The sequence below is a fragment of the Molossus molossus genome, unplaced genomic scaffold (assembly GCF_014108415.1).
Source record: "Molossus molossus isolate mMolMol1 unplaced genomic scaffold, mMolMol1.p scaffold_m16_p_12, whole genome shotgun sequence".
Taxonomy (NCBI): Eukaryota; Metazoa; Chordata; class Mammalia; order Chiroptera; family Molossidae; genus Molossus; species Molossus molossus.
Window position 1 is genome coordinate 100,345,837 of NW_023425347.1, and position 26,611 is coordinate 100,372,447.

At 46.6% G+C, this 26,611-nt stretch overlaps 3 protein-coding genes and 1 long non-coding RNA gene across 25 annotated transcripts in view; 1 reads left to right on the plus strand and 3 right to left on the minus strand.

The window, feature by feature from the left end:
* Window positions 1–6,688, minus strand: part of PER3 (period circadian regulator 3) — a 68,831-nt gene extending 62,143 nt beyond the window's left edge. For 9 of the 13 annotated variants that reach the window (XM_036255130.1, XM_036255122.1, XM_036255131.1 and 6 more), the window contains exons 1-4: window positions 5,946–6,326; window positions 5,161–5,306; window positions 4,250–4,365; window positions 2,873–3,074 (exon numbers count right to left, since the gene is read on the minus strand). In XM_036255130.1, the coding sequence (XP_036111023.1) occupies window positions 2,873–3,074; window positions 4,250–4,365; window positions 5,161–5,306; window positions 5,946–6,211 (730 nt within the window). In that variant the 5' untranslated portion in view covers window positions 6,212–6,326. Of the gene's footprint in view, window positions 1–2,872; window positions 3,075–4,249; window positions 4,366–5,160; window positions 5,307–5,945; window positions 6,327–6,673 lie in introns of those variants that run through there. The other 4 variants (XR_004958822.1, XM_036255123.1, XM_036255121.1 and 1 more) reach the window with 1 other exon arrangement.
* A 274-nt stretch (window positions 6,689–6,962) lies between these two features.
* Window positions 6,963–19,529, plus strand: LOC118626031. Of its 7 annotated transcripts, none has more exons than XR_004958843.1 (8): window positions 6,963–7,120; window positions 7,873–8,041; window positions 8,924–9,007; window positions 9,690–9,789; window positions 11,130–11,239; window positions 18,234–18,378; window positions 18,963–19,117; window positions 19,273–19,354. It is a non-coding gene; the product is annotated as an uncharacterized LOC118626031 (long non-coding RNA). The 7 variants fall into 7 exon arrangements; XR_004958840.1 differs by having other exon boundaries at window positions 6,966–7,120; window positions 7,873–8,003; XR_004958842.1 differs by having other exon boundaries at window positions 6,967–7,120; window positions 7,878–8,003.
* On the minus strand, window positions 11,088–20,026 carry VAMP3 (vesicle associated membrane protein 3). The gene is made up of 5 exons (XM_036255215.1): window positions 19,956–20,026; window positions 18,242–18,323; window positions 12,993–13,151; window positions 11,909–11,960; window positions 11,088–11,198 (listed from the first exon to the last, which is right to left on the minus strand). Coding segments are annotated over exons 1-5 (315 nt in total). The 5' UTR covers window positions 19,958–20,026; the 3' UTR covers window positions 11,088–11,178.
* A 3,251-nt stretch (window positions 20,027–23,277) lies between these two features.
* The window catches only part of CAMTA1 (calmodulin binding transcription activator 1), a 797,376-nt gene continuing 794,042 nt past the window's right edge, over window positions 23,278–26,611 (minus strand). For 2 of the 4 annotated variants that reach the window (XM_036255210.1, XM_036255213.1), the window contains one exon: window positions 24,605–24,699. In XM_036255210.1, coding sequence (XP_036111103.1) covers window positions 24,667–24,699 — 33 coding nt within the window. In that variant the 3' untranslated portion in view covers window positions 24,605–24,666. Of the gene's footprint in view, window positions 24,700–26,611 lie in introns of all 4 variants that reach the window. The other 2 variants (XM_036255211.1, XM_036255212.1) reach the window with 2 other exon arrangements.

Consider the following 26,611-nt stretch of genomic DNA (forward strand, 5'->3'; position numbering starts at 1 on the left):
AATGGCTTGCATCAACTGTATTGATTTTTGCATTGATTTTATTGATTTGTGACGTGGTAACTCAGAAATGTTTAAATGTGCCTCCCTTAGGGCAGATCAGGGGCTGAACCTTTCCCCAAGTGTTTGCTGAGTATATGTCCTCTGGTTAGAGCTCTCTGAATGTATCTTGTGGGCATTTGTTCACTGGACCACAAAGTCCTCAGTTCTAGGAACCAAGGGAATATTTAAAACCAACGAGATGTTTAAAAAACATATGCTGAATGCCTGGCCGGTGAGGCTCAGTGAGCGTCATCCTACAGACTGAGAGGTTCTGGTTCGATTCCCGGTCAGGGCACGTGCCCGGGTTGTGGGCTCGATCCCCAGGGGGCGTCGATCAATGTTTTTCTCTCACATCGACATTTCTCTCTCTCCCTTCCTTGTTCTCTAAAATATCAATTAAAAATTACATAATATATACACTGAGGGAGAATAAATGGAAATTCTAAAGAGCCAGCATACTGAGTATGGTCCAAGTCTTTGCATTTCTAAGGAAAAGATCACAGGAAGAATCAGAAAATGGGATTTTGAGTGACCAAGGACAATGTACATGAGTAAAATGACACTCAGTTTAAAAGTCAAGGGACCAGTGATCAAACTATCAGAATGCATGGCAGTATGGAAATCAGTCCCAGAATCCCGAGGGCAGAAGACTGTTTACAGTGTGTCTATGGGGAACCAGAGAAGGAACAACCTGACCACGAAGCTGAAGGGATGCATGACGCAAAGATACGCTACGGCCTCAACACAGAAACTGCCAAGGTTTAGATACGCTCACAGAGGAATTAAGGTGGGATAAGGAGGTTTCAAAATATCCAACTTTTGAGATGATTTTCACCGACAGGAACCCATCTTGGTGCCGCTTTCAAACACACGCCTTTGTCTGGTCCAGCTCTCCTGTGAGAGTCAGTCCGAGCAGCCGTGAAGGCGGGGACAGTGCTTAAGAGCAGGGGTCCAGGCTCACTGGCCAAGGCGAAACTGGCAGTGTGACCCTGGGTGCCTTAGTGACTGTGTGGCTGAGAAAGGACACGCCTCCTGGCTTCAGGGGACATCACTTCCTGCAGGCTGCTCTCAGCTACTTCCTGTGCAGAGGGGACACTGAGGCAGGCCACTCCATGGAGACGCAGGGCTCCTCCAACGCGTGGCTGTGGAGCCACGCTGCTCCCTGAGCTGTGCTGCAGGCCAAGACTGCCCCTCCCCAGCCTCCTTCCTTCTCGCTCCTTCCACAGGTGTCAGCCCTGCACTGGGGTGGGGGGCTCCTCTCCCATTAGCCTCCTGCACACTAATCCCATCTGGACATTTGCCTCTCAGCTGACCCCAACTAACAGTTACCTCATCTGTCCACTGGAGATGATGGAGTAAGTGAATGTTTAGGTCTCAGACACAACAATTAAAGCCATACGGTGCTTTCACAGAGAGGAGAGATACATAGCAGTAAGCGATTAGCAAAGATAACAAGGTGGGAAAGAAGAGACTACGAGGTGACGCGGGGGGGACACACTGGGGAACCGTGAGCGAGCCGGCAGACACTGTCACGTCTGCTTGCGCCCACCTGTGTCTCAACAGCTAGAACAGTGCCTGGCCCACAGTGACTGTTGGATAAATGTTTAGGGAACAAACTTGGACAATGAGAAAACATATGAGCTCAGGAAAGAGGAAGAGGGACGAAATCAATGTTTTTTTCGGTTTTGTTTTTTAAAATCTTCACTCAAGGATATTTTTCCATTCATCCTCAGATAGAATGGGAGAGAGAGAGAGAGAAACCCTGATGTGAGAGAGGCACATCAACTGGTTCCCTCCCACATGACCCTGACCAGGGCCAGGGACCGAACCCCAGCCAAGGTACGTGCCCTTGACTGCAATGGAACCCTTGACTCTCTGGTCTAAAGGTTGATGCTCTAACCACTTAGCAAACAGGTCAGGGTGAAATCAATGTTTTTGAGTGATGGCAACAGGAGAGAGGGAGGCAGGAGGAAGCAAGATGGCAGGTATGTTTGCTAAAGCTCATATAAAATGTGCATAAAAGGTGGGGCAAAGGTCTGTAAAGGACAGAGAAGCAGGCAAGACTCTCCTTCACTGGACCAAGCACTGAGTTAAAAATCAGAAGGGACACAGAGCTTTAGAGTCGCAAGACGAGCGCGCTCCGGAGAGGGTCCACGGCAGCGTGCGCGTGCTGAACCCTCCGAGCTGCGCACTCAAATGGCTCATGTGGTCAACCTTGTTAATGGGTCTTTTTAAAAACAATAAAAAAATAGTACTTTATAAACATCAGAGGAGAGGACTTAGAGTCAAGGAGAAGGATGATCTATACTGAGCCCTGTAGGAGAAAGTGCACAAAGAACGCGCAGCAAGGAGTGAAGCGTGACGTGAACAGAAAGAAAGGTTCCTTCACGATCACGCAGGACTGAAGGTCACAAAGAACACTCAGCAAGCAACCCAGTCAGAAAAAGTGAGCATTTCAGAAGAAAAAGTCATGGGATTCATGAACTTTTAGGGACAAGAAAAACTGGAAAAGAGAGCTAACCAACAGAATTTTATCTCCAAAGCAAAGCCAAGATGTAACCAAGTCAATGTAAGAGAAAAAACATTTAATTTTGTGCAGTATGCTGGCGACCAAGCCCTATTTATGATATATAATCTGTGAAATAAACTTGACTACGTGAAAACAAACTTATCAAATCTTTGTTTTCAGAAGCATTTAAAATGTTATTTGCACCACATTCTACTTTTAAAAATAAAGAAAGAAGGGAAACCACGCAGTCTGCCTGCCCTGAAACATGCATCAGCCTCTGTGCTCCCGGGGGGCGAGGCCGAGCCTGTGTGCTGGGCCCATTACCTCGTCGGGTCCAGGTGTCCCAGAAGGGCAGCTGGGCGTGGGCAGTGTGTGTGCAGAACGTCCTCACATCTTGAGGGGCAAGCAGTTCAACAAAACGAGAGGACTCCAGGAAGTCTTTCTTACAATTCAGGATCGAAGTAGCCTGCTCAGAAATGTGCACTAACCTTCCAGATACAAATGAAAAAACCGCCACAAAGGTATCCTAGGAAAAACATTGAAAATAAATGCAAATATTGAGATACTTACTAGCAATACCCCCCCAAAGGCAAATTTCTCCTAGATTTCTACCGTGACCAACAGCTTAGGCCACACACACATCCTGCAGACAGCAGAGCTCTCAACACACTTCTTAACTGTCGCAGTGAAGCCTGCCTGTTGCCTTCTGGAGGTGTGATTTCTAGGCCAAAAACCAGAGCCGCTCCTTCGGACTGCGCGCACAACTGCGCATGCACACAGCCTTCGGGCCCTCCCCCTCCGCACAGTGCTCACACCTGCAGGGACTGGCTTCCCTTCGCCAAAGCGTATTCTAGGCTTCAAGACCAAGCTCAAGAGTCACCACCAGGATGTTGTCTTTAACCAGCCTCGTTACATAAGAACTGTTTCAATGGACATGAATAGAACTTAGTTATAACCAACCACTGTTGCTATCGGGTAGCATTGGCCTATTTTTCCTCTCTAGCTTTATTTTGAAGACCTTCACGGGGAAATGGTTTCTTATACTTTTATTTTCTTAAACCTCAACAGCACCAATAGCAGCACTATGAACATAACAGTTAGTAATATAAGCACTACTGTAAGAGGGGGGATAGCTCATGTTCCAATATTATCCAATCCCTAAGGTACAATGATGTTGCGATCTAAACATACAGTTATCTCCATCATATCAACAAAACATGAGACGGAATTATTCTGTCGACACGAAGAGATTCAAAGAAGATATGCTACATGTCTCTTCCAAAATTGTATAAAAAATGACAGCATCTCCACTCACCTGTTCTATAAAATCCAGCTGTTACAACTTGAAGTAGTAGGTATGGGAACTAAGAGTGATGTAAATAGAAATGAACAATTCGGAGATTAGAACAAGATGCAGGAGATTACTCTGCAGTGTCATCTTTGTCAGAGTTGGCGAGAACTCAGGGAAGCAGAGGAGACGGAGGTGCCCCAGGATGGAAGCAAAGCAGCTGCCTGCTGTCAGACCTGCCCCCTGGCGAGGGCAGGGGGAACTACACCGGCCCCCTGAGCGGTTTTCTCCTACTGTTCACCTCACACTGCAGTTACTGAAACTCTCCGTTCTTGTTTTTAAAAATCTGCATCGAGATAAGGTTGCTAGGAAAAATCACCCGGGTTGAGATGGCAAAATTGGTCAATTCTTACTGTGTTTTTGGAAGTGTGTTCTGAAGCAATAGTGGCCAGCTCCTCAAGACTGTACATGGTCACATCTGCTTGAGGTGCTCCGTTTTGACTGAGAATCTGGAAAAACTCACTGTTTGCTAAGAAACACAGGAAAATAAATAGGCAGTCCAGTGAAAACAGTATCTCTAGGAAATTGTTTTTACGACTATTAACGCTGGCTTGTTTTTCAGATGAAGACACTGCAGTGTTTTCCTCGAAACTAGACCACTTTCTTCTCTTCCCTGAAATACTAACTGTTGTGCAAACTTAAGATTCTGAATTTTATGAGTCCCGCATGTTCTAGATCACAGGAACAGAACATTCAAGGTACTAAAGAGGGGACGAAAACCAAAATTCCAAGTGCACACACAGGGCACTGCAGTGACAGAAACATTACTTCGGCACTCAGGAACCTCGTGTCACTCAGGAAGCCGGAGGTCTGGCTACAGATCATGTACTTTATGAAACCCCTTGAGAAGAAAAGTCAGAGATAAAAAGGAAAACATGTTTACGACTGCTCGTTTTTCATTTGGCAAATTCCTGATAGGTCAGGAGTGCATTTTGAAAGTACGTGTATGGCAGGGAAAGATAAACTGAATTTAGTCAAACGTATTTTTCCCCAATACCCATGTGCTTATCCTAAACTGCAGATACTGCACAGTTACTGCACAGTTACTAAACTGATCAGCAGGTACTGCAGTTACTAAACTATTACACACATCAGGTTCTCCTAGCGCTCCCTGCTTGAAAAACGAGGATCCTAATGCAATCAGTTATAGAGATTTGCTCGGCTTACATAAAACACCATAAAAACCTCAAAAACTTTCTGTGACGACAACCACACTGAACGAGGGTGTCCCTGCACGACTGTATTTTCTCTGCAGCTCATTTACCTTGCACACTGTGCACACAGCGAAGGGCATAGTTGAGGGCATCTAGAGTGCTTGGCTTATTGTGTCTCCCGTACGGGAAATATTTTTTCATCTCTTGGACAACCATCATCAGCTCTTCAGAAACTCTGTTTCGGTCTTGCTGTGCACTGTAACATAAAAATAAATTCACACTTTCAATGACAATAACAGCCAGCTTTCATTGTACAGTGTACCATGTGCCATGCAGCTTTTAAAAACACACACGATGTTGTTGTTTTTCAGAGAGGAAAGGAGAAACGCTGATGAGATGAGAGAAACGATGATCAGCTGCCTCCTGCACACCCCCTCCTGGGGATGGAGCCGCAACCCAGGCACGTGCCCTGACAGGGAAATGAACCTGGACCTCTCAGTCCAAGGGATGACGCTCAATCCACTGAGCAACACCGCCCGGCATGCCAAGCAACTTTCTAAGTGCTTAACACGGATCAGCTCTTTCAGTTCACAGGTTTATCCCTTTTTTACAGGTGAGGGAAGCCCAGGCAAAGAAACTGGTAACTGTCAAACATTGTCCACTCTCAATCCCACTCCGGCCTCCACTCAGCTAACGTCCTTAACCACCTTTTATCTACTTCTGGCACTCTTTGGTAATTATTTCCAGTTTTCCAGGGCATTTCGTTTGAAGTTCCCCGAGCTTCCCCCTGAACATTTTCCTAGGCTTACTGACAAGCAAAAGAGGACTCAAACCCTCCTTTCCCTTTCACTACTCAGGCGAAGAGCAAACAAACCAACCAGGTTGCAAGTATCACCTGTTGCTGCCCTCCGGGTATTTGCTCTGAGGCTGGTATTCCTGGCTCCACTTCCCATGGGATTCCTTCCCCAAGGCCTCAGTGCCCCCGGCCGGTGGCCCTTGCTGGGGTCCAATCCCCCCGGAGTCAGGAGCTTGGCCGCTGGACACTTTGAGATCTTCACAAGGGTCCATCTTTCGCGCGGCGGTCTCGATGCGTTGCCTGCTTCTTTCCTGCTTTGCAGCCAGCGACAGGAATGTGCTCCACGGTGGTCCACGCCGTTGCATTAGCGAAAACGGCCGGTCACCGCAAACCGGCACTTACGGATCTCGGGCCATCTGAGGCCCTTTTCCCTCCAGGGTCTCCGTGCGCTCGTGGGTGTCTGCACTCGAGAGGTCCGGCCTGGGAGGATGGGGGGGACAAAGGCGACAAATGTCAAGGGAAGCGGACAATCCGGTGCCGCAGACCCGGCTGCGGCTCGCCCGCTGGGCAGCCCTGGAGAGAGGACCCTCCGCCCCGGCGGTCGCAAAGCCTGACTCGGGGTCACCAATGTGCCCACCCGCAGCTCTGCAAAGTCGGCGTGAACCCAGAAACGCGACCCGGAGCAGGGGGCAACTTTAAGTACAAAGTTCGGGGGACCCCAGGTTCCCTGCCGGCGCCGCCCGATCGCGGTTCCAGAGCGGAGGTCAGGCTCGGGACAACCTGCGCCCGCGAGCTGCGAGGCCTCGCCGCCGGACCTCAGCACTCACCGCCGCCTGCACGGTCGCCCGCGGGCCCCTAGCACTGCCGCTCGTCCAGCCCCCCGGGGCCACGGAGTCCCGAGGCCCGTCGCGTGCGGGACGGCAGCGGGCGCCGCGCCCCCCGCCGGCCACGTGACGAGGCCCCGCCCCTGGACGCACGATTGGCCGCCGCCGCCGGCTCTGCGGGCTCCTATTGGCCCGGGGGCGGGGCCCGGACGGGGGCGCCCGGGTTACATAACCGGATGCGAGTGGGCGGGGGCGAAGGTCCCAGAGCGGGTTACATAACGCGCAGAGGGCGGGAGGCTGGCCAATCCGGACAGATGGGCGTGTGAGCAAGAGCGGAGGGGCTCCGGAGGAGGTTCGAGCCCGGGCCGCGCGAGTCGAGGGCCCGGCCCCTTCACAGCGCCTGGGGATGGGCCGCTGGAACCAGCGCGGCGGTGATAGGGCGCTCCCGCGGTCAGTCACGGGGAGGGCGGGACCCTGGAGGCAAGGTGGGCGGGGCCGGCGGGGTGGCCGCGAGAGAGGCGGCGGGGCGGGGAGCGAGGCACAAGTGGCCCGGAGTTGGGGACAACTGTGCGGGGAGCTGGTGGGTCGGGGTCCCGCTGGCGCAGCTGCAGGAAGGAGCTGGACCTCGGAGCGCTTTCCTTGCGTCCTCGCGGGTTCTCATCTTTCTTACACCTGCGCCCGCCAGAGCTCTCGGGTCAAGTCAAGTGCAACTTAAACGCTTGGCTGGTCTGCCCAACGTTACAGGCGCGCTCGGCCTGTAGGAAGCAAGCGCGGCTCTCTTGGGAGGCGCTCCGTTCCGGAAAAGGAAGGTGTTGGGAAGCCCTTTAGATACCAGCCTGGAGGCTCTGCGCAGGGTGTGGACCACTCGCCCGACCGGGAAGGCGCCGTGCCGCTCGCCCCTCGCCAGTCCCTGCCCTTCTAAAGTCTTAAGCAGTGGTTGGGTTAATGGAAGGAATTGCATAGGAAGTGAAGGGCGCCCCTTGTTCGTATCAGGTATGGGATAAACTGCCCCCTTTTCCCAAATGGTGGCAGATCTCCCTCTCCTCTGAAGCTCTCCTGTGAAACTGCATTCATTCAACAAGGATTTATTGAATGCATATCTGGGTAGGGATGATTGTGGTCCGTGGGGAGAGAGAGTGGTGGCGGAAGTTCTGCCCAAATTTCATTGATATAAAACATATCAACAACCCCATTAAATTAAGTTCAGAAGATGGCAAGTGCTGTGCAGAACAAGAAACAAGCTGACGGGATGAAGTGTGGCAGACCTGGGGGTGAAGGAGGCCCCACGCCAGGCGCTCAGGGAAGGCCGAGACGCTGACATTGAAACCTGCCTGTGAGAAAGGGGGTGGGGAAGGCCCTGAAGCGGAGCAGGTTTGTTGTTGAGGAACAGAAAGGCCATGTTCTCTGCCTGGAGAACAGAGAAGGGGAGGGAGGACGACGGCAGGGAGGACTAGATCAGAGTGGGCTTTATACTTAGGGAAACTAAGACTTTTTTTTCCGTGAGAGTGGGAAGGGGAGAGTTTTAAGCAAGACAGTGATCTGTATCAGTCAGCTGCACAGGAAAACAGTTAAAAGTTAGGAGGCTGTTGATCATAAGAGACATTTGGGGGCCCAGAGGCTTGCCAATGGAGAAGAGACCGATGGGGGTGCCTCCTGGGTGTGGTTTAGGCAGAGCTGCAGAGGATGAGACAGACTTAGATGGGCAAGGCTGGGGATGGTATGTTTTGATGGAGGATCAAGAGTTATGTTTGAGATGTGTGTCAGACTTCCAAGCAGAGTTGTCAGGTGGGCCACTGCCATTTCCCTGCCATGCTCTGGGCCAGACATCATCAATGGTAGGATGAGGGGCATGAGGTGGGGATGGCTTCATTCTGTCTGGTGCGTGATGAGTCTGAGAGGCCACTAACAGGCCAGGAGTCATCAGTAGATTAATGGAGAGAGACATGGGAATAGGTAAGACTGGAGAATAAGTAGACTGGAAAGACAAGTTGGCTGAGGACCCAGCCCCGAGGAACCCTGACTTTTTTTTTTGGTACGTGCCCCTAGCAGGAACCAAACCCGGACTCTCTGGTCCGCAGGCTGGCGCTCCAACCGTGGAGCCAAACCGGCCAGGGCGGAACCCTGACATTTAAGGGAGGGGCAGAGAAAGGGGAGTCCATACATGGTAGATTTTCCTTGAAAATGGCACCAAAAATTCATACAGATTTCATTATAGGAAGGACCCGAAGAAAAGCACAATTCTATTTTTTCCAGGATAGTCTGTCCAAGGCAATGGAATGAAGTCAACCTCTTCTCTCCCAAGAGGATTTTGTAGAAAACTGACATTTTCTTGTAAACGTAAGCAGAAGTCTGCTTCCACCCATGTGATATTGTTCCCTAAGGGTTGCAGAATAAGAGAAGAAGTGCATATCCAGAGATGTCCCTCACCCACCAAATTAGATTCCCCATGTCCCATGTAGGCAGCTCTCTATTGTACAATATGCAAGGCCAGCTCTGCACATCACTTTTGAAAGACCATATATTTAAGAAATCAAAAGCCAAATGCTGAAGAACTCAGTATCCATGAGAAAGCCCATTCCCATTCGCCTGCTATACTGAAAAGCACTTCATGAGGGGCCAGTTTGCTCCTGTTGACCAGTGTATGGCGACATGATGGGGAACAGGAGATTGGAGTACTCAGGGAGCGGGCTGGGAATGGAGTTTAGGGGTTATAGGGAGAAGTGGGGAACAGCAAATGGTGCTCGTCTTAGGACTGGGATGAGGCGCAGCCAGCCCCCCAGCAGCAGCACAGGCACCACGATGTTTAGAAACACTTTATTCAGTTCATTACGGGGGGCAAGCTCCCCGCTAAATGCACAGATACAAGCGAGGTATTCCTGGGTTAATGCAGGAGCCGCTGGGTTACATGGCATTGAGCACAAGGCCAAGAAGAGAGCACCAAAGTTTCAGCATCAGACCCGGCCAGGGACCCTGAGCTGAGGGGGCCAAGGTCCCTACACTGACTGCTTTCTTCTCACAGCTGGGCACGTTCTCAACGTTACATCACTTCAGCGCTGTCAGGGGGACAGACATCAGAGAAATGGAACCCGAGTCCTGGTGTACCTCAACTACTTTGCTTTGTAAGTCACACACTAGGATGTGAGAAGAATCTAGAATACTCCAGTGCAGTGGGCCAGAGTGGGAACCTCTGCGCTTGTCCCTCGGCGCCTCCTCACCTGTCTTCATTCATACCTGAATCCCCGTGTTAGAGCCATACAGCCTAAGTCTCTCGGGTGACAACAGCTATTTCTAAAGCAGCATCTTGCGCAGTCAATGACATCGAAGAAAGAAAGTGTCTTGGGTTAGCTGTCCTCTGTGAAAAGTTAGCCACCCCTGACCAATGCTAATTGAAAGTATAACTTAGAGGACAGACTTAGGAAATAGAATATGAATAAAAATAGGAACAAGCTCCAAAAACCTATAGTCTATGAGGACTGGGCCAAATGCTGACCAGTTCATAGGTGGTCTTGCTTGAAGGCTACAAAACTGTTGCTCACACAATTCTCAGAAGCATATCGGGGTCCACAGCTGTTACTCTGCAATCTGTCTCGGTATGAGATGCTCAAGGTCTAGCTGGAACGTTCTCTAACCCCAGGAAAAAGGCTGAATATGAAGGGGAGTTGTACAACCTACAATATTTCAAAGGCAAGAAGGCCTGTCAGGATGTAGAAACTTCACAAACAATATTACAGCTTTAATTCTGAGGGGCCCCTTGAGTTCCATTTGTCACTGTTCTGAATTTATCTGCCAGGAACAGATTCAAGGGCACTTTGCTGGGGTTTAACTATTTGGCAAAATAGAAACTTTGGTCATAGCCATAGTTCTATAAAACTTTTAAAGAGGTTATTTCTGATTAAAATATTTTAGCAAATGATACAAAACTGTAATAACAAGAAAGTAAACATCTTCGTATCTAATGTAAGAACAAAAATTCTTTACCAGTAAAAATTCTCTTACTTTAAATACAGAGAAAGTCAGTAGTGCTTATAAACAGTAGAGGGTTCTCTTACAGGGAATCAGAAAGGTAGCAAGATAAGGCACAGCCTGTCACTGTCGCAGATTTGAATTAGACAGTAGTGTTCTCTCTGGAAGGCACAAACTGGAAATCCGATTACCCGAAGGTTTAAAATGTGGTTCCAAAGATAAGTTCATGTGGCAAGGAGAGCTAACTTGGAAAAACTCAGACAACTGGTGGGGAGTAACGAGCCGGGCCGGTGCCGCGGTCTGGGGCGGAAGCGGCCCCGCGCCAGCCCGCGTGTCAATGTGGGAGGCGCTGCGCCAACTGGGCTGGGCGGACTCCGCTTCCAGTGTTGAGAGTATGTTAAAAACCAGGCACGTTTCCTAAAAATCAAACTTTCCATTAACTAGCAGAAAATAATCATTTTAGATATTACAGAATATAAGCTTGATACTATCGCAGATTCTAGGTCAAAGTCTTGAGGTTTCGGAGGCTGGAGTCCACTGGTTCTTCATGGAGACACGCTCCACACTGAGAAGCAGGGAGACAGAGAAAAGCGAGGAAAATAGCAGGTTAGTTTCAGTGCAAATCCAGGATTAACATCACACGCTAGCCTACGTGTCCACAGAAAGGGGAGAGGGGCCTGTTGGGAGGGGGTTGAAGAGGTTTGAGCTGGGTTAGAATGGCAATGGGCTGTTCCAGTACTGGACAGTCTCTTTAGCAGTAACAGTAATAATAGGGGTGTATTTATTTATCTATATAAATATTATTACCATCATACACCACACGGCATCCTAAGCACTTTTTTATATTTACCAGTTTTTGTCCTCATAACAAACATGAGGTAGGTAGTCGTATTATCCCCATTTTACAAATGAGGAAACTCAAGTTCAGAGATATTAAAATCCTAGCCAAAGCCGCACAGTTGGATGGTAATGGAGCCAGGGTAGATCAGAGGTAGTCCGTGCTTTTAGTCACTAGACTGTTTCTCACAAAAGGAAATATATTCAGAGAGAAAACTGATAGGTCAGTAGAAATGAATAAATTTTCTCAAATTTCAAAGCATTAATGTTTACATAGAAAAATCTCTGACTTTCACCATACGACCTCAAGTATTTAAAACATTTACTCAAGAACATGAACATCTCTGGAGTGAGCTAACATTTCGGAGGCTCTTCTGAATTCCTGTACATGAAATCCCGTGAGCACACAAGCATCACTGACTTGAGAACAGGACTCACCGATGATGATGATGATGACGATGACCACAACGCTAATCCCTATGGCCCACATCTGTAACGAAACGTGTCCACGTCACATTTCAGAGAGAGACTGAAGTGCTGACGGCAGAGCATCGTGTACTATCTAGTCACTGAGGGGGAAGGCAGGTGCACTACAATCTGATCATGGTTTTCAAAGCCTAAATGTAATGCTCTCAATTAGGGCCTGAAGGTCACTTGTCTGCTTTTCTTTCTTTCTTTTGATATTTTGTTCAGATAGAGTGGGAGAGAGAGGGGGAGAGAGAGAGAGAAACATCGACGTGAAAGGGACACATCAAGTGGTTGCCACCCTCACGACCCAACCAGGGCCAGGGACAAACTGCAACTGAGGTACGTGCCCTTAGCGGGAACCGACCTGGGTCTCTCTGGACCGCAGGCCGACGCTCTAACCACTGAGCCAAATCAGCCAGGGCCACTTGTCTGCTTTTCATAAGCTGTTCAAATGACCGGTGGTCCCTAAGCAGGCACTTGTTTGTGTACACAAGTACTCCACATCCACGTATTGGAAAGTGTCACTTCTAAGCCAGGAAGGGCAGGACACATGTGGATCTGGTGGTGGCACACTTCTTCGGTAGTTGTACAAAATCTACTCTGGTTCCGCTCCTTGTGTGGCTGCTCTCGCTGTCTGCAGGGACCCTGGTTTCTGAGCAGCTCCTCCCTTTGGCACCGGGGCCAGTCACAGAACCACGCACACCGACCACGAGCCAGCCCCTCCTGGCAGCCTGTGCTCAAGGCCCCACTGGGGTGGAGGCTTGGTGTGGGTATGTCTGTGACTGATTCTGAACACTCCTACATGCTTCTCTCTCATTCGTTTTAAACTTTATTTTTATTGCTTCTTAAAGTCAGCCACAGAACGTGGAGATTTTCTAGTTGTAGGGAAAGGAAAGGGCATGAGTCCATGTTCTAGATCCAGAGTCAATCCAAATTCCCATGTGTGGGAAGTCAACTCACCTCCACGATGTATGCAAGTCCAGTATTTGTGGGTTTCGTTACCCCCCTGAGAATGAGAGGGTGCCTTAATGTAAAGACGATCGAAGAGAATTACCTTGCAGTTCTTCCACCAATACTTTCTCTTCAACTTGGCAGCACTCGTTTCGAACTGGGAAGCTCCCGCCTGGAGTGCGTCTGCACGGTCATCGAGCTCGGACAGCTTCTGGTCCCTTTCCAGCACCTTGTCCACATTGACTCTCATGATGTCCACCACCTGAATGAACACGATCCCGTCAAGTTACACATAAAGAAATGGAAGAACAAAAGGCCAGCACTTTATTATTTTGAGCCAAACTTTCATTAAAAAGGGGGCTGGCTGAAATAAACACTTAGTAAACAAGACTAGAAGGGAACTTCCTTAATATGATAAAGGGTATTTATAGAAAACCCCCACAACTACCATCCATGCACAATGGTCAAAAACAGAAAGTTGCCCTGCAGGTCCAATCCCTGGTCAGGGTGTGTATGGGAGACAACTGATTGGTTTCTCCCTCACATCAATGTTTCTCTCTCTTTCTCTCTCCCTCCCTCTCTAAAATCAGTAAACATATCCTTGGGTGAGGATAAAACAAACAAACAAAAACCAGAAAGCTTTATGCCCTGGCTGGTTTGGCTCAACGGTTAGAACGTCGGCCTGCAGACCAAAGAGTCACTTCTAGAATAAAATGTGAAGAATTATCTTTATGATATTGAGGCAGGGAAGGGTTTCTATAAATAGGAAACAAAAATCTGTAACCATATAAGAAATGAGTTGTAGCCTGGCTGGTGTGGCACAGTGGCTGAGCATCAACCCATGCACCAAGAGATCGCCAGTTTGATTCCTGGTCAGGGAACATCTCCAGGTTGCAGGCTCGATCCCCAGTGGGGAGCACGCAGGAGGCGGACAGTCAATGTTCTCTCTCATCGATGTTTCCATCTCTCTCTCCCTCTCCTTTCTTCTTTCTCTAAAATCAATTTTAAAAAATCTTTAAAAAAAAAATGAGTTGTAAATTTAACCAAATGAAGAATTTTTCCTCTTTTTCTATATATACATCTTAAATAGTTTTTTCTTTATTGATTTAGAAAGGAAGGGAGAGGGAGAGAGGGAGAGAGAGATAGAAACATCCATGAGAGAGAACATTGATTGGCCACCTCCTGCATGCCCCCAACTGGGGATCAATCCCGCAAACTGGGCATGTGCCCTGACCAGGAATTGAACTGATGACCTCCTAGTGCATGGGTGGACACTCAACCACTGAGCCATACTGGCTGGGCTTAAATATTTTTTTATTGATTTATTTTTTTAGAGAGGAAGGGGGAGAGAGAGAGAGAAACATCAATGTGCGAGGGAAACATTGATTGGCTGCCTCCTGCACGCCCCCTACTGGAGATTGAACCTGCAATCAGGGCATATGCCCTGATCAGGAATGGAACCGGGACCTCTCAGTCCAGGGGATGATGCTCAATCAACTGAGCCACAGCAGCCAGGAGAAGAACTTTCCCTCTTATTACCAGAAAGATACAATTGAAAAAGAGAAATAAACAAAGCAGATATTGATAACACATATATGTGACCAGTGGTTATTACCTAGGCTATATAAAGAATTTCTAGCCCTGGCCAGTTTGACTCAGCAGTTAGAGCGACGGCCCATGCCCCAAGTAGTTGCAGGTTCAATTCCGGTCAAGGACACGTACCTCAGTTGTAATTTGATCCCGGGCCTTGGTTGGGGTCCTGCAGGAGGCAGCCAATTGATGTGTCTCTCTCTCACACTGATGTTTCCTTCTCTCTGTCTCCCTCCCTCCCACTCTGTCTGAAAATCAATGGAAAAATATCCTCGGGTGAGGATTTAAATAAAAGAGAGAGAAAAAGCTTTCCTCCTAAGATCAGGGAACAGGACAAGGATGCCTACTTTCACTACTGCTGTTCAACGCTGTACTGGAGTTTCTGGCCAGAGCAATTGGGCAAGAAAAAGAAACAAAAGGCATCCAAATTAGAAAGGAAGAAGTAAAATGACCTATATTGCAGATGATTCAATATGTAGAAAATCCCAAAGAATCCACAGTAGGGTTAATAGATAAATTCAATGAAGTGTCAGGGTACAATATCACAATTCACAAATCAGTTGTTTCCACATACTAACAATCAAAAGGAAATTAATTAAACAATTCCGTACACAATAGCATCCAAAAGAATAAATACCTAGGGATAAAATGAACCAAGGAGGCAAAAACTTGGACACTGAAAACTACAAAACTGCTGAAAACAAATTAAAGACCTAATTAAATGGGGAGACATCCCATGTTCACAGAATGGAAGACTTAATATTGTTTTTGTTTTTATCCTCACCTGAGGACATTTTTGCATTTTTCTTCAGATAGAGCAGGGGAAAGAGGAGGAGAAGAGAGAGAAACATTGATGTGAGAGAGACACATCGACTGGTTGTCACCCACACGACCCCAACTGGGGCCGGGGACAAACTGCACCCGAGGTACATGCCTTAGTGGGAACCAAATTCGGGACTCCCTGATCTGTAGGCCGACGCTCTAACAGCTGAACCAAACCGGCCAGGGCTTAAAACAGTTAAGATGGCAGTCCTTGCCAAAATGATGTACTTCTGTACAGATTCAACACAATCTATCAAAATTCAAATGGTCTTGGCCTTGGTTGGGTAGCTAAGTTGGTTAGAGTGTGATCCAGATATGCCAAGGCTCCCCGGTCAAGGCACATAGAGGAAACAACCAATGACTACATGGATAAATGGAATGACAAGTCGATGTTTCTCTCTCTTTCTCTATATCTCTCTCATCCCCCCCCCCCCACTCTAAAATCAATTAAATTAAGACAGGGCAATGGACTGGAATAGACATTTCTACAAAGAATACATACAAATAGCCAATAAGCACATGAAAAGATGTTTAACATCATTGGTCATTAAGGAAATGCAAATCAGCCCTGGCCGGTTTGGCTCAGCGGTTAGAGCGTCGGCCTGCGGTCTGGAGAGACCCGGGTTCGGTTCCCACTAGGGGCACGTACCTTGGTTGCAGTTTGTCCCCGGCCCTGGTTGGGTCGTGTGGGTGGCAGCCACTCGATGTGTCCCTTTCACATCGATGTTTCTCTCTCTCTCTGTCTCTTCCTCTCTCTCCCTCCCACTCTATCTGTACAAAAAATGGAAAAATGTCCTCGGGTGAGGATTAAAAAAAAAGAAAAAAGAAATGCAAATCAAAACCACAATGAGACACGATTTTATATTCACTAGGATGGCTATAACAAGAAAGAGAGAAGGGAGGGAGGGAGGAGGGAGGGAGGGAGAAGAGTGTTGGTGAGGATGTGGAGAAATAGAATCCTTGGGCATTGCTAGTGTGAATATAAAATGGTGCAGCCACTGTGGAAAAATTTGCTGATTCCTCAAAAAGTTAACACAGAATTACCATATGATCTAGCAATTCTACTCCTAGATACATACTCAAGACGAATGAAAACAAATGTACACACAGAAAATTGTATGCAAATGTTTATAGCAGCATTATTGTAAAGCCAAAAGGTGAAAACAACAGAAAAATCCATCAACTGATGAATGAATTAACAAGGTATACACATGCAATGGAATATTACTTAGACATAAAAAGGAATGAGGTAGTGATATTTCTTACAATTTGAACAATGAAAATATTATTCTAAGTGAAAGAAGCCGGACACAAAAGGCCACACAGTGTATATGGCTACTTTTGTATGATATATCTAGAATAAGAAAATTCATAAAAACAGAAAGGCAATTAGAATGGGAGAAAACCAGGGGATAGAAGAAAGGGAACAGGAGTAATTACTAAATGCCTACAAGGTGTTCTGTGGTGATGAAAAAATTGTGTAACCACACAGAAGTAATGGTTGCACAATATTGTGAATACACCAAATAACCACTGAACTGCACGCTTTCAAATGGTTATTTTGTATGAATTTCACCTGAATTAAAAAAACAACTCTCCTTAAAATTCCTTTGGTTAAGAAAAAGGACCCAATATGATTTTGTTAAGTAAATAAAAGTTTCATGCAGGATGGAATTAGAATGGGTTTCTTAGCATGAAAATATAAAATTTTCAGATGTTCATAAAACAAAGCCATCATATCACAATATTACCTTATGCGTTAACAATCCACTGTTACGTTAAATTTTATTTTATTTTATTTTTTTTATCCTCACCCGAGGACATTTTTCCATTTTTTGTTCAGGTAGAGTGGGAGGGAGAGAGAGGAACAGAGAGAGAGAGAAACATCGATGTGAAAGGAACACATCGAGTGGCTGCCGCCCGCACGACCAACCAGGGCCGGGGACAAACTGCAACCGAGGTACATGCCCTTAGCGGGAACCGAACCCGGGTCTCTCCAGACCGCAGGCCAACGCTCTAACCGCTGAGCCAAACCGGCCAGGGCCGTTAAATTTTATTTTTATTTTTGAATTAAATTTATTGGGGTGACATTGGTTAATAAAGTCATATAGGTTTCAAGTGTACATTTCTATGATACATGATCTGTGTATTACATTGTGTGCCCACCACCCAAAGTCAAATCATCTTCCATCACATTATTTGGTCCCCAGTTTGACATAAGTTTAATGCTGCTTTTCAAGGCCACTAAATGCAGAAAGAGCAAGATGTCCTGTTGGACAGTAATGGCTTTTAGGAACATGGAAATACTAGTTTTTTTATTTCTCAATTTCTGTTGTGGGTCTGCATATATAGGGCAGAACAACGATGCGGTGAGCATCCTCTAACTCAAGAATCCCACAAATATAGATTTGTTGGGCTAGAGCAATTTGCCGGCATCTGCCTTCTGTACGTCAATGGGCAACGACCGAAGCTGAATTCCACAGAGGTCTACTCAGGCTGGGTTACTAGAAAGTCAGGTTCCTGGAACAGCATTCTAATGAAACATCTGGTCAGAAGGATTGGTCTTGGCTGGAACAATCTACAGACCTAATTCTGAACACTCTATTACCCTAATTTATAAAGTGGTTGTCTTTTTTCCAATTTTTTTTTTATTTTAAAATATACATTATAAAGTAGTTCTTGGAGGAGTGTTCTCAGGGAGGGGTATGTGTGTCTTAGGTATGTGATTTGGTCATAGAACACAAGCATAAAACTAGGAGAATCTGACTTCTGCTTAGATTAGGGCTTCCAGAATAGTGGGGGAAAAAATTCTGTCACTTTCACGATACAGTCAAAATTTACTGTACATTCACACTTTTATGATACTTTTTCTAAACAATTATTTCCAGAGCATTCCTTTGTGGATTTAAAAGTGTTCTTTTCAACATTTCAGAGCAATACCTCATCCACTTGATTCTGTGTCTGCTGAAGTCTCCGATTGCCGCCAGAGGCAGCGCTGGGCCCTGCAGGCGCACCTGTAGACCTGAAACATGGAAAGGCCCGCGCATCAGTAAACGAGCATTCTGAAGGCACTGTCTGTAAGTATGAAGTTATTCCAGGACCCTCAGTGTTAGGGATTTCAGAACTAAGCAGAAAAAGAAACCCTTCCTGCAGCGATGACCAATGGCTCTAATGACATTTCTTCTAATTCCTCTGTAATGTCCGAGATTATACCCACATGTTAAAAGTGACCAGTGTCTAAAGTAAAAGTTTAATAGAATCTCCTGAAACACCTGATCCTAAGATAGATAAACTCTACTTTGCAATTTTTTATTACTTTTAAAAAGCCACACATTTACTTAAATGCACTCCGTACTCTTCTGATTTTCTCATTGTGGCAAGAACTGTTTTTGTGGTTATGAACAGTTCTAGACTGCCCTTTCTCCAGTATGGGAAATACACTCATTTACAGAAACAAGAAGCAATGCTCCCTCCAGTAAAAGGTTACTCATTGTTTAAAATCCTCATCAAATGCTTTACTTCTCCCCAGGCAGATCTTCCTTCACCAGTCTGGGTTTGAAGTCCTTACTGTTTCGACTACTTTGTTGGCAGCGCTTTGATTTGATTTTTTCATTGTGTGTGTGTGTGTGTGTGTGTGTGTGTGTTTTGCCTTTCCTAATAGGTCACAGGCCCCTGTGTCTTAGAGGTCTTCCCCATCCAAGTCAGCACCTAGCATGTGTCCTGCATACAACAGCCACTGATTCATTGACTCAACAAGCAGCATTCTACCGTGTGCCAGTGACCAGGGATGCAGCACATTCATCTCTGCCCTCAGAGGTTAGTGTCTGATAAGACATCCGTGGAGGACCATGTACTGGTGCATTTTCTCCACGCATTTTCTCACTCTTTGAGGGGAATATCACAGTGACCCCCATTTTATGGATGAGTCAAGTGAGGTTTAGGAAGTCAACACAGCTGGCTGTCGTGTTCAGACCAGGTGCTGTGTAGCTCCACGGATCCGGATCTTAACCACTGCGATCCTACTGGCACAGCGGCCTCAGTGGTGAGTCCAGGGTGGTGTCCCTAGTGCCTGGAGGAAACCCGGGGAAAGAACGCACCCCCTCTCCTCTGCAGGCGAGCAAGAGCAGGCTGGGGCCGGAGCGGAGGGTGCTGTGCCTCCCAACGCGTCCTCTGTGTCACCACCGGGAAAGTCCGTTTGCAAGAAGTCCCACAGCCACCTGCCCCATCCACTCTGACCCAGGGCGCCCCGAGACTGGGCCGAGATCCCGTCCCTGCCACTTCCGGATCCCAGCCCAGCACCAGACCCGACCCCGGCCCACCGCCCTTCTCGGGGACCCCGGGGGCGGGGCCGGGGCCGGGGCCGGGGAACTCCTTCTCCGGAAAGCCCCCGGCCCTGCCCGGGCCCCTTCCGGATCTGCCCTCGGCCGCGGGGCCCTCCGGGGCGTCGGCGGCGCCGCGGGGTCGCCCCGCCCGTCCGCAGCCGGCACTCCCGGGGCCTCCGCCCACCCCCGGGCCTGGGAGCCCAGCGCAGGCTCGCACGGCCTCGGCCCGCGTCTGAGGGCGGCCGGCGGGAACCGGGCCGGGCGGGGCGCCCAGTCGCGGGCCGCCGTCCCCGGGAGCCCGAGGCCGCCCAGCTTCACACGGCGTCACTCACATTTTGGCGGTGGCGGCGGCGAGCGAGTGTCGACGGAACGGCGGAGCGGGACCGGAGGCCAGGGACCGGGGCGGGGCCGAGGACGTCACAGGGCGGGGCGCGGAAGGGCGTGCCAGGTGGGCGGGGCGCCGCGGGGCGGGGCTCCCGAGTGCAGCGAGGGGGCGGGGCTCGTGGGGACCGCGGCTGCGCAGTGGGCCTGAGTCTGCGCTGCTGGGTGCGGGTCCGTGAGCGTCCGCCCGTCGCCCAGCCGTGCCCCGCGTTGACGCCGGGGGACGGGGTGCGCTACGCGCCGCCGGGACTGTGCAGGTAAACGAGGGTGGGCCGTTCCTCAGGCGGTGACAATATTGGCGACAGCCTGTGTGTGTTTCTGCTCAACTCCCCACATGAACCTAGTGGGCCCGCAGACCCCGCGGTTTTCCAAGAAACCTGTTAAATGAGATATGCAGTCCGTTTGGGGTATTTATCACAGACATTGATTGGTGTAGGTTCGCTCTTCATACTCGTCATTGCATAGATCAGAGACGGAGTGTCTCTACACTTGGGTGCTCCTGGCCACTGGCACAGCCGAGGTCCTCAGCTTTTCATCTTATGGAGGCGGAGGCACTTATCTGAATGCAGAGGGTTACTTTTCAACGTCTTCAGGCTGTAACAAAGTATTCCTACCGACACAGACAACTCTTACGTTAAAAAACAACACTACAAAACACTAATAGGTCTACTGGCTTAGATTAGATGAGAAACGAAAAATAAACACTTGTCTTTCCCAACTGTAAATGGAATAATTTTAAAAACTTAAATGTTAGTGTATATTAGAATAAACGAGAGTGGCACAGAGGAGGTGGGATTTGAGTGATAAGTAACCAAAAGGAGAACTTTCCAGGCAAGGGATGAGCAAACATCATGAACAAAGACAACAGTGGAAATGGACATGGCTGGCACAAACCAAGCAGAGGGTGCAGGTTGGGGCACAGGTGAAAATAAGATGAAATAGAGTGTGGACAAACAAGAAAGGAAAATGGCGTTGAAATGCATTGGTCTGTAGAAACCACTGAGGCCCCATGGAGGTGGGAGATCATGCAGAATCCGTCCTGCAGTGGCATTGAGTCAGATGAGATGAAGAGGGACCACCAGGGACATGAGGCTTTGCAGTAAAGAGACTGAAACTGACAGCTACTTAGGTAGGAAGACTGACAGTAGTCAGCTGGAAAGTACCTCTCAACCAACTTGAGGAACTGAAAAGGTGAAGTTGGGACTGGTGTCCGTGTCATTCAAATAACAGCACTAAAACAGATGATATGCTGAGAGGTGCCCGAGAAAATAGTTCCAAAGCAGGTGTTCTAAGTACCATGAAGACATTCTTGCCTTCATGGACATATCCTAAACCATGTGACATTCAATGTCAAAACATTATCTCTGGATCTAAGGAGATATTTGAAATTATTTCATACGGTTTGAAACATGCCAATCACTTTGGATTGTAGTTATCAGGTAAAGTTAAAGCAACACACACACATAATATGGGGAAATTTTCTTCATTTTTAATTTACAGCAGAAAGAATATAAAGCATTCAGAAAACATTTTCCATATTTTAAGGGCAATTCAAAACATTTTGCATGGTTTCCAGCAGCTGAGTTCTTCAACAGATCCATTGATTCAATGATGCTTTACATGCACAATTACAAAAATAAAACTTACAAAAAAGAAGACATCTAGACTAGTTTTACATGCAAGTCTCGGGACCCCCCATTGGGCGCCAACTACTGTGTGGAACTGCCATAAGCGACCGTGCAGCCAGAAAGGGGTTCGAGTTAGTGTCTTTATTTCGTTCACACAGTACAGCTGATTTCAAATGGGTAACAAGAATAGCAATTAAATCTTCAGGAGACAGAATAAGGTTAGCTATTAATTTTATAATGAAATCCTACTCCTGGCACTTGGGAATTCAGATTATCCAAGAAAGCTGCACTTATCTATCATCTTATATTTAAAATTAAGATTCATAACCAAGAAAAAGCGGTCAGAAATGCTTCGTATCAGTGGAAGTGTATTTGTACCTCACCTAGGATTCACAGTTGTACCGCTGCTTCCTATTCCTTCCACGAGAACCCTCCTAATTCTATGCAAGTCCTTATCTTCCGGAATTTTCTACCTTACTCAGCTAATAATGTAGCATGGGACACATTTTAAAAAAATAAATAAATAGATGTGAGGGTTAAAGCAAATCCACTGAGGTCATTACTCTTGTCAAAAGGTCAGTTATTTGTACCATAATAAATGGAATGAACATACCTAAATTCAGCATTGATGGAGGATATTCTGAAAGAGCTGGCATCTTCCCACTTAGGAATGCGGTTGTGTGTTTGTGAATTACTCAGTGTCCTCCTATAGGTCAAATTGTGGAAAATGATAGGTATCTGGGGGACCGCAACAGCTGTAACATAACCCACACATTTAAAATAACAAAATTGAGTCAGCTCAGTTTACAAATGTACAGATGGCTACTAGCTGTGGGGCTGTCACTGTTGTCCAAGCTGATCACAAGCAGTAAGACATATACTGTACAGTAATTTGAGGTTGGCAGTGAAAGGAAGTAATTAAGAAACAAGTACAATTATAGAAAGGCACCAAGAGCTCTGACCCCAGTTTTTACCACGATCCTTTTGTATCTACTTTCCTTCGAAAGACACCAGTTTAAAAGCTGATTTGTGAGTATTTTTAGGCTTCACAACAAGCCTGGAGTTTTAACTTACAGTTGGCAGACAGAACCAAGAAGAAGCTATGATTTCAGCTTTTACACCAACTAGTCCTGAAACATAACCTGGGGATTTTAAACTGGCATCAGCAAATGCGAACTTGATTCTCCTCAATTTAACAGTAGTAGTTTAATTTTTAAAAGCATCAGATTTCTTTGGCTCCTCATTATGTGAAAATAGTAACATACCATGACATCCCTACAAGACCAGTTTGCATCTTTTAAATTTTTAGTGATTTTTGTGCAATTTTTGTTACATTTTCTGATTTCCAGCAGGAGATATGAAAACGTGAGACATTTTTTCTACCTTTCATTCGACTTGTCAGGTTTTGGTCGTTCTAAGTATTCTCTGTTGGAGCGAGTGGATGGTGTTAAGCTGTTTACTAATTCATCTTATGATTATCTGTTTAGCAAAAGTAACTTAATTTTCTTAAGCAATATTAGCATTCACATTACTTGGCACCATTGGCAAAAAAATTTTAAATAAAATAAAATAAACTCCCGGTAGCCAAAATTAAATGTAAACATATCCTTTTTTTTTTTTTTTAAAGTAATGTTACTCTGCCTTTTTTTCCTAAGTCTAAATACAGTAGCTCTTTTTTTAAAATTTTTTGCAGTTTAGTCATGCTTTAGCAAAATGTTCTTCTAAAGAACATTTAAAATAAAGTACTCTTATAGTGAAATAAAGTTTTTTTGTTTCATTTTACAGACCATAGCCACTAATGCTTTGCTTTTGTTCATTTCTTTTTTCTTGATTTCATGCACATATCTCTTTGTTTTAATATATACAATATATACAAACAATACATCCACATTTTTCTTGCTCATTCAGACAAAACTATACAAATAATTTTATCTTGCCATGTTATTGACCTTTGTGAATAAAATATTTAGCAATTAATATAATCCCTTTCAAGTATTTCTCACTTTCCATTTCTACCTTCTATATATACACAGAAACTGCTCCGTTTGGATGAGATATAGCCAAAAATATGGAATTTACTGGCCAGAACGCAGCACCACACTGATCTTTTAGGTGGCAGATGTCCAGGCAAGGTTCATGATTCCTTAGAATGACTACACTTTCCAAGGTCACTAGGAAAAGCTACATGCTTTACCAATTCTCTAAGAAATTCTCATTGCACATGAAAGTAAGGCAAAAAAATTAAAGTGCTGAACATGAGAAAAGGGACACGATGATTATTCGCAGGTTCTTGGGAGGTGGTGGGGACAAGGAAATAAATGTTAACTCTGGAAGCGGTTTCTCGTTATTTCCCATGCATTACCCGTTTGCCACACACCCGCCCCTCTGCAAAATTTCCACAAGACATTAAAAACCTGCAGATTTTAAAAGTTGCATTAAGTGTGCTGTAGAGATTAAAACAAAAACAAAGTAAAACAGTGAAGGAAATGAGAACACACGGACCCAATAAAGATTTGTATGATCTAAGCCCTCCACTGACAATGAATCCCAAAGATTCAGCTTCCTGGAAGTAATTGACAGGTGCAGGAACAGCATTCTCTTGTTGCTAGTGCATCCCCACCTTTTCTTATCTATATTTTTGGTATAAATATTTGTACAGTTCCACACGATGTTTGAATACAGCCCTATGTGAGAAGGAAAACGGCTTCTTCCCCAGAGGAAGAAGCCTCTTTCGATTCTTCGCGGTGTCTTGTTTTCCCATGATCCAACAGAAGATTGAGTTCCAAGATGTCTTGCTGATCAAATTAAAAGTTGTCCATGAAAGTGCAAATGCAATGACCAAAACATTCCTGTTAAAATCCTGCAGCTGATCGCCCCAAAACTGCAGAGGGATTGTGTGTGTGTGTGTGTGTGTGTGTGTGTGCATGTGTATGCGTGCGCGCGCATGTGTGTTGTTGCGTGTCTCTGCTAAAAACAGAAATGAAAACAGTCTGAAAAGCAATGTCACATTGCTAAGGGATGCTGCTGTATGTCTTCAAGTTCCTTGGCCTTTTTCAATTCTTTCACTCTGGAAAAGAAACAAAACAAAATACCAGGTGATAACTATATAGTGAAACTGACCAAATCCAGGAAAGGACATTATCATTCCCTTTGAAGTAAAAAATAAATAAATAAACAAAAGGAAATAAAGAAAAAGACAAAGACCATTGAGGATCGATGGCAAAAGAAACTCTTGTTTAACTGCCAGGGGGAAACACTCAAAGGAGAAGACGAGGCCCTTCCCGAGACCTGGCTCTGCCAGCATGTGCTCTGAACACAAAGCAAAACCGAAACCTGTTGCGTTGTGCCAAGTGTAACAATATCATGCTTCAAATAACTTTCTTTTTGGCCTGGCGGGTCACCATCAATGCCCTGTAACTCCATGCGCTGCAAGTTCGGGAAACTGCACACCCATTTATGTATATTCTGACAGACCTAGGACATGAACTAACTACCTTCACCCACAGACTCAAGCTCGTTAGATGGCTTGACCTGCTCTTACACCTGCGCAGCTCTGGGTTCACTCACGTGGAGTCTTTCTGGTGTTCAGATTCCTGACTCGCCTCCTATCCCACATTGTGGCTTTAAGAGATGTGCTGGTTACTTTCTCCAGGGCCCCCCGGGGTATGGCTCTAGGGTGCAGGGCATATAAAGGTACTTCGTTCCAGTGATCAAACACAGTGTGGTAACCAAGTTTAAATGAAATTGTTATCAAGTCATGGAAAGTGCATATCAGCATATGATTTGCTAACGGCCACTTCCAGTCTATATTTTTTAATATAGAAATTTGCCTTGGTGTCTTACTGTGCCTCCTGATGCAGAGGCCGGGCCAGGGCAGAGGCTGTAAGGTGTGAGAAGGGTTCTCGTGCCCGACTCGTCACGGCCCTGCCTGAACGTTGCAGTGATCGCGTGCCCGTGTGACAGGGTCCCGCTGCTGAGGCGAGTGCACGCCGCGTGTCACAGCTCGCAGCACCGCACGTCCTAGATAACATGTTTCCCAAACGTGGGGTGGGTGTGGAGGGTGACTGTAACCAAGCAGAAGGGGCAGCTCCTCCAGCAGCGTGACAGGGAGTCCGGCTTGTTTCTCTAATACGGGCCTGGACAGAGGTAGACAGTTCCTGAATCGTTTCTGATTCCCAAGAGTAATGTCTTTCCTGTCATCTGCCGTGAGACCGGTCAATTCAAATTTTATTGTCAAGCAAACGCTAGTTTGCTGCCCTGATAAATTCGAGTGGGTGACGAGTTACTGTGGCACACGGGCTGGGACTCAAGGGGATGGCACTGATGCTGTCACAGCAACTCAAGGAGACGCCTGTCTTCACTCCCTTTGCGCGGAATCCTCTCAGTATTCTGCAAAGTTGATATAATCTCTTCAAAGAGAAGATGCTCTCCCTCAGAAAAAAAGCTGTATCGTTCTACCATCATTAATATGAAAAAGACTGACGATGTTTGCAGTCTTGCTTGTTTGTCTGATTTAACTTCAGCAAGCCCAGCTTGATCAAACCGTGTATCTTCAACAACGCTCAAATCCTTCTTTCTTAACAGCTACACTTAGAAACCACTGCTGTGTTCGTAACTGCATCCAGGTATTATTTGGTTTTAAATTTTATAACTGAATATACCATGGATTAAATGTTCGGGTACTTTGGATATTACCGTCCTGAGTTGTGCATTATTCTAGGTCCCTACTTTTGGACATGCAGACTTGGTAAGTAAATGGCTTTTTAAAAATTGAAACATGCCATATTCTGTGTTCAATTTTTAAACATGCAATGTCTATACTAGCAGCTCTGTGGCTGGAGAAATGCAAGGCATGCAGTGATCCCACATGTACTTCCGGGCATGCAGTGCGCCTGCGCCTGCGCAGACCCTTCGCTGCGTCAGGGGAGATGTGCATGCTCCTCCGAGTGCTACACTGTCTCCCTAGTGCAGGGCTCCCT

Excerpts from the sequence above, each read along its gene's own strand:
- VAMP3 (XM_036255215.1), bottom strand. Across the intron at positions 13,152-18,241 it reads CACAGAATCAAGTGGATGAG|GTGGTGGACATCATGAGAGT; the intron begins GTATTGCTCTGA and ends GTGTTCATTCAG. Across the intron at positions 11,199-11,908 it reads CGTCATCATCATCATCATCG|TGTGGAGCGTGTCTCCATGA; the intron begins GTGAGTCCTGTT and ends CCTGCTTCTCAG.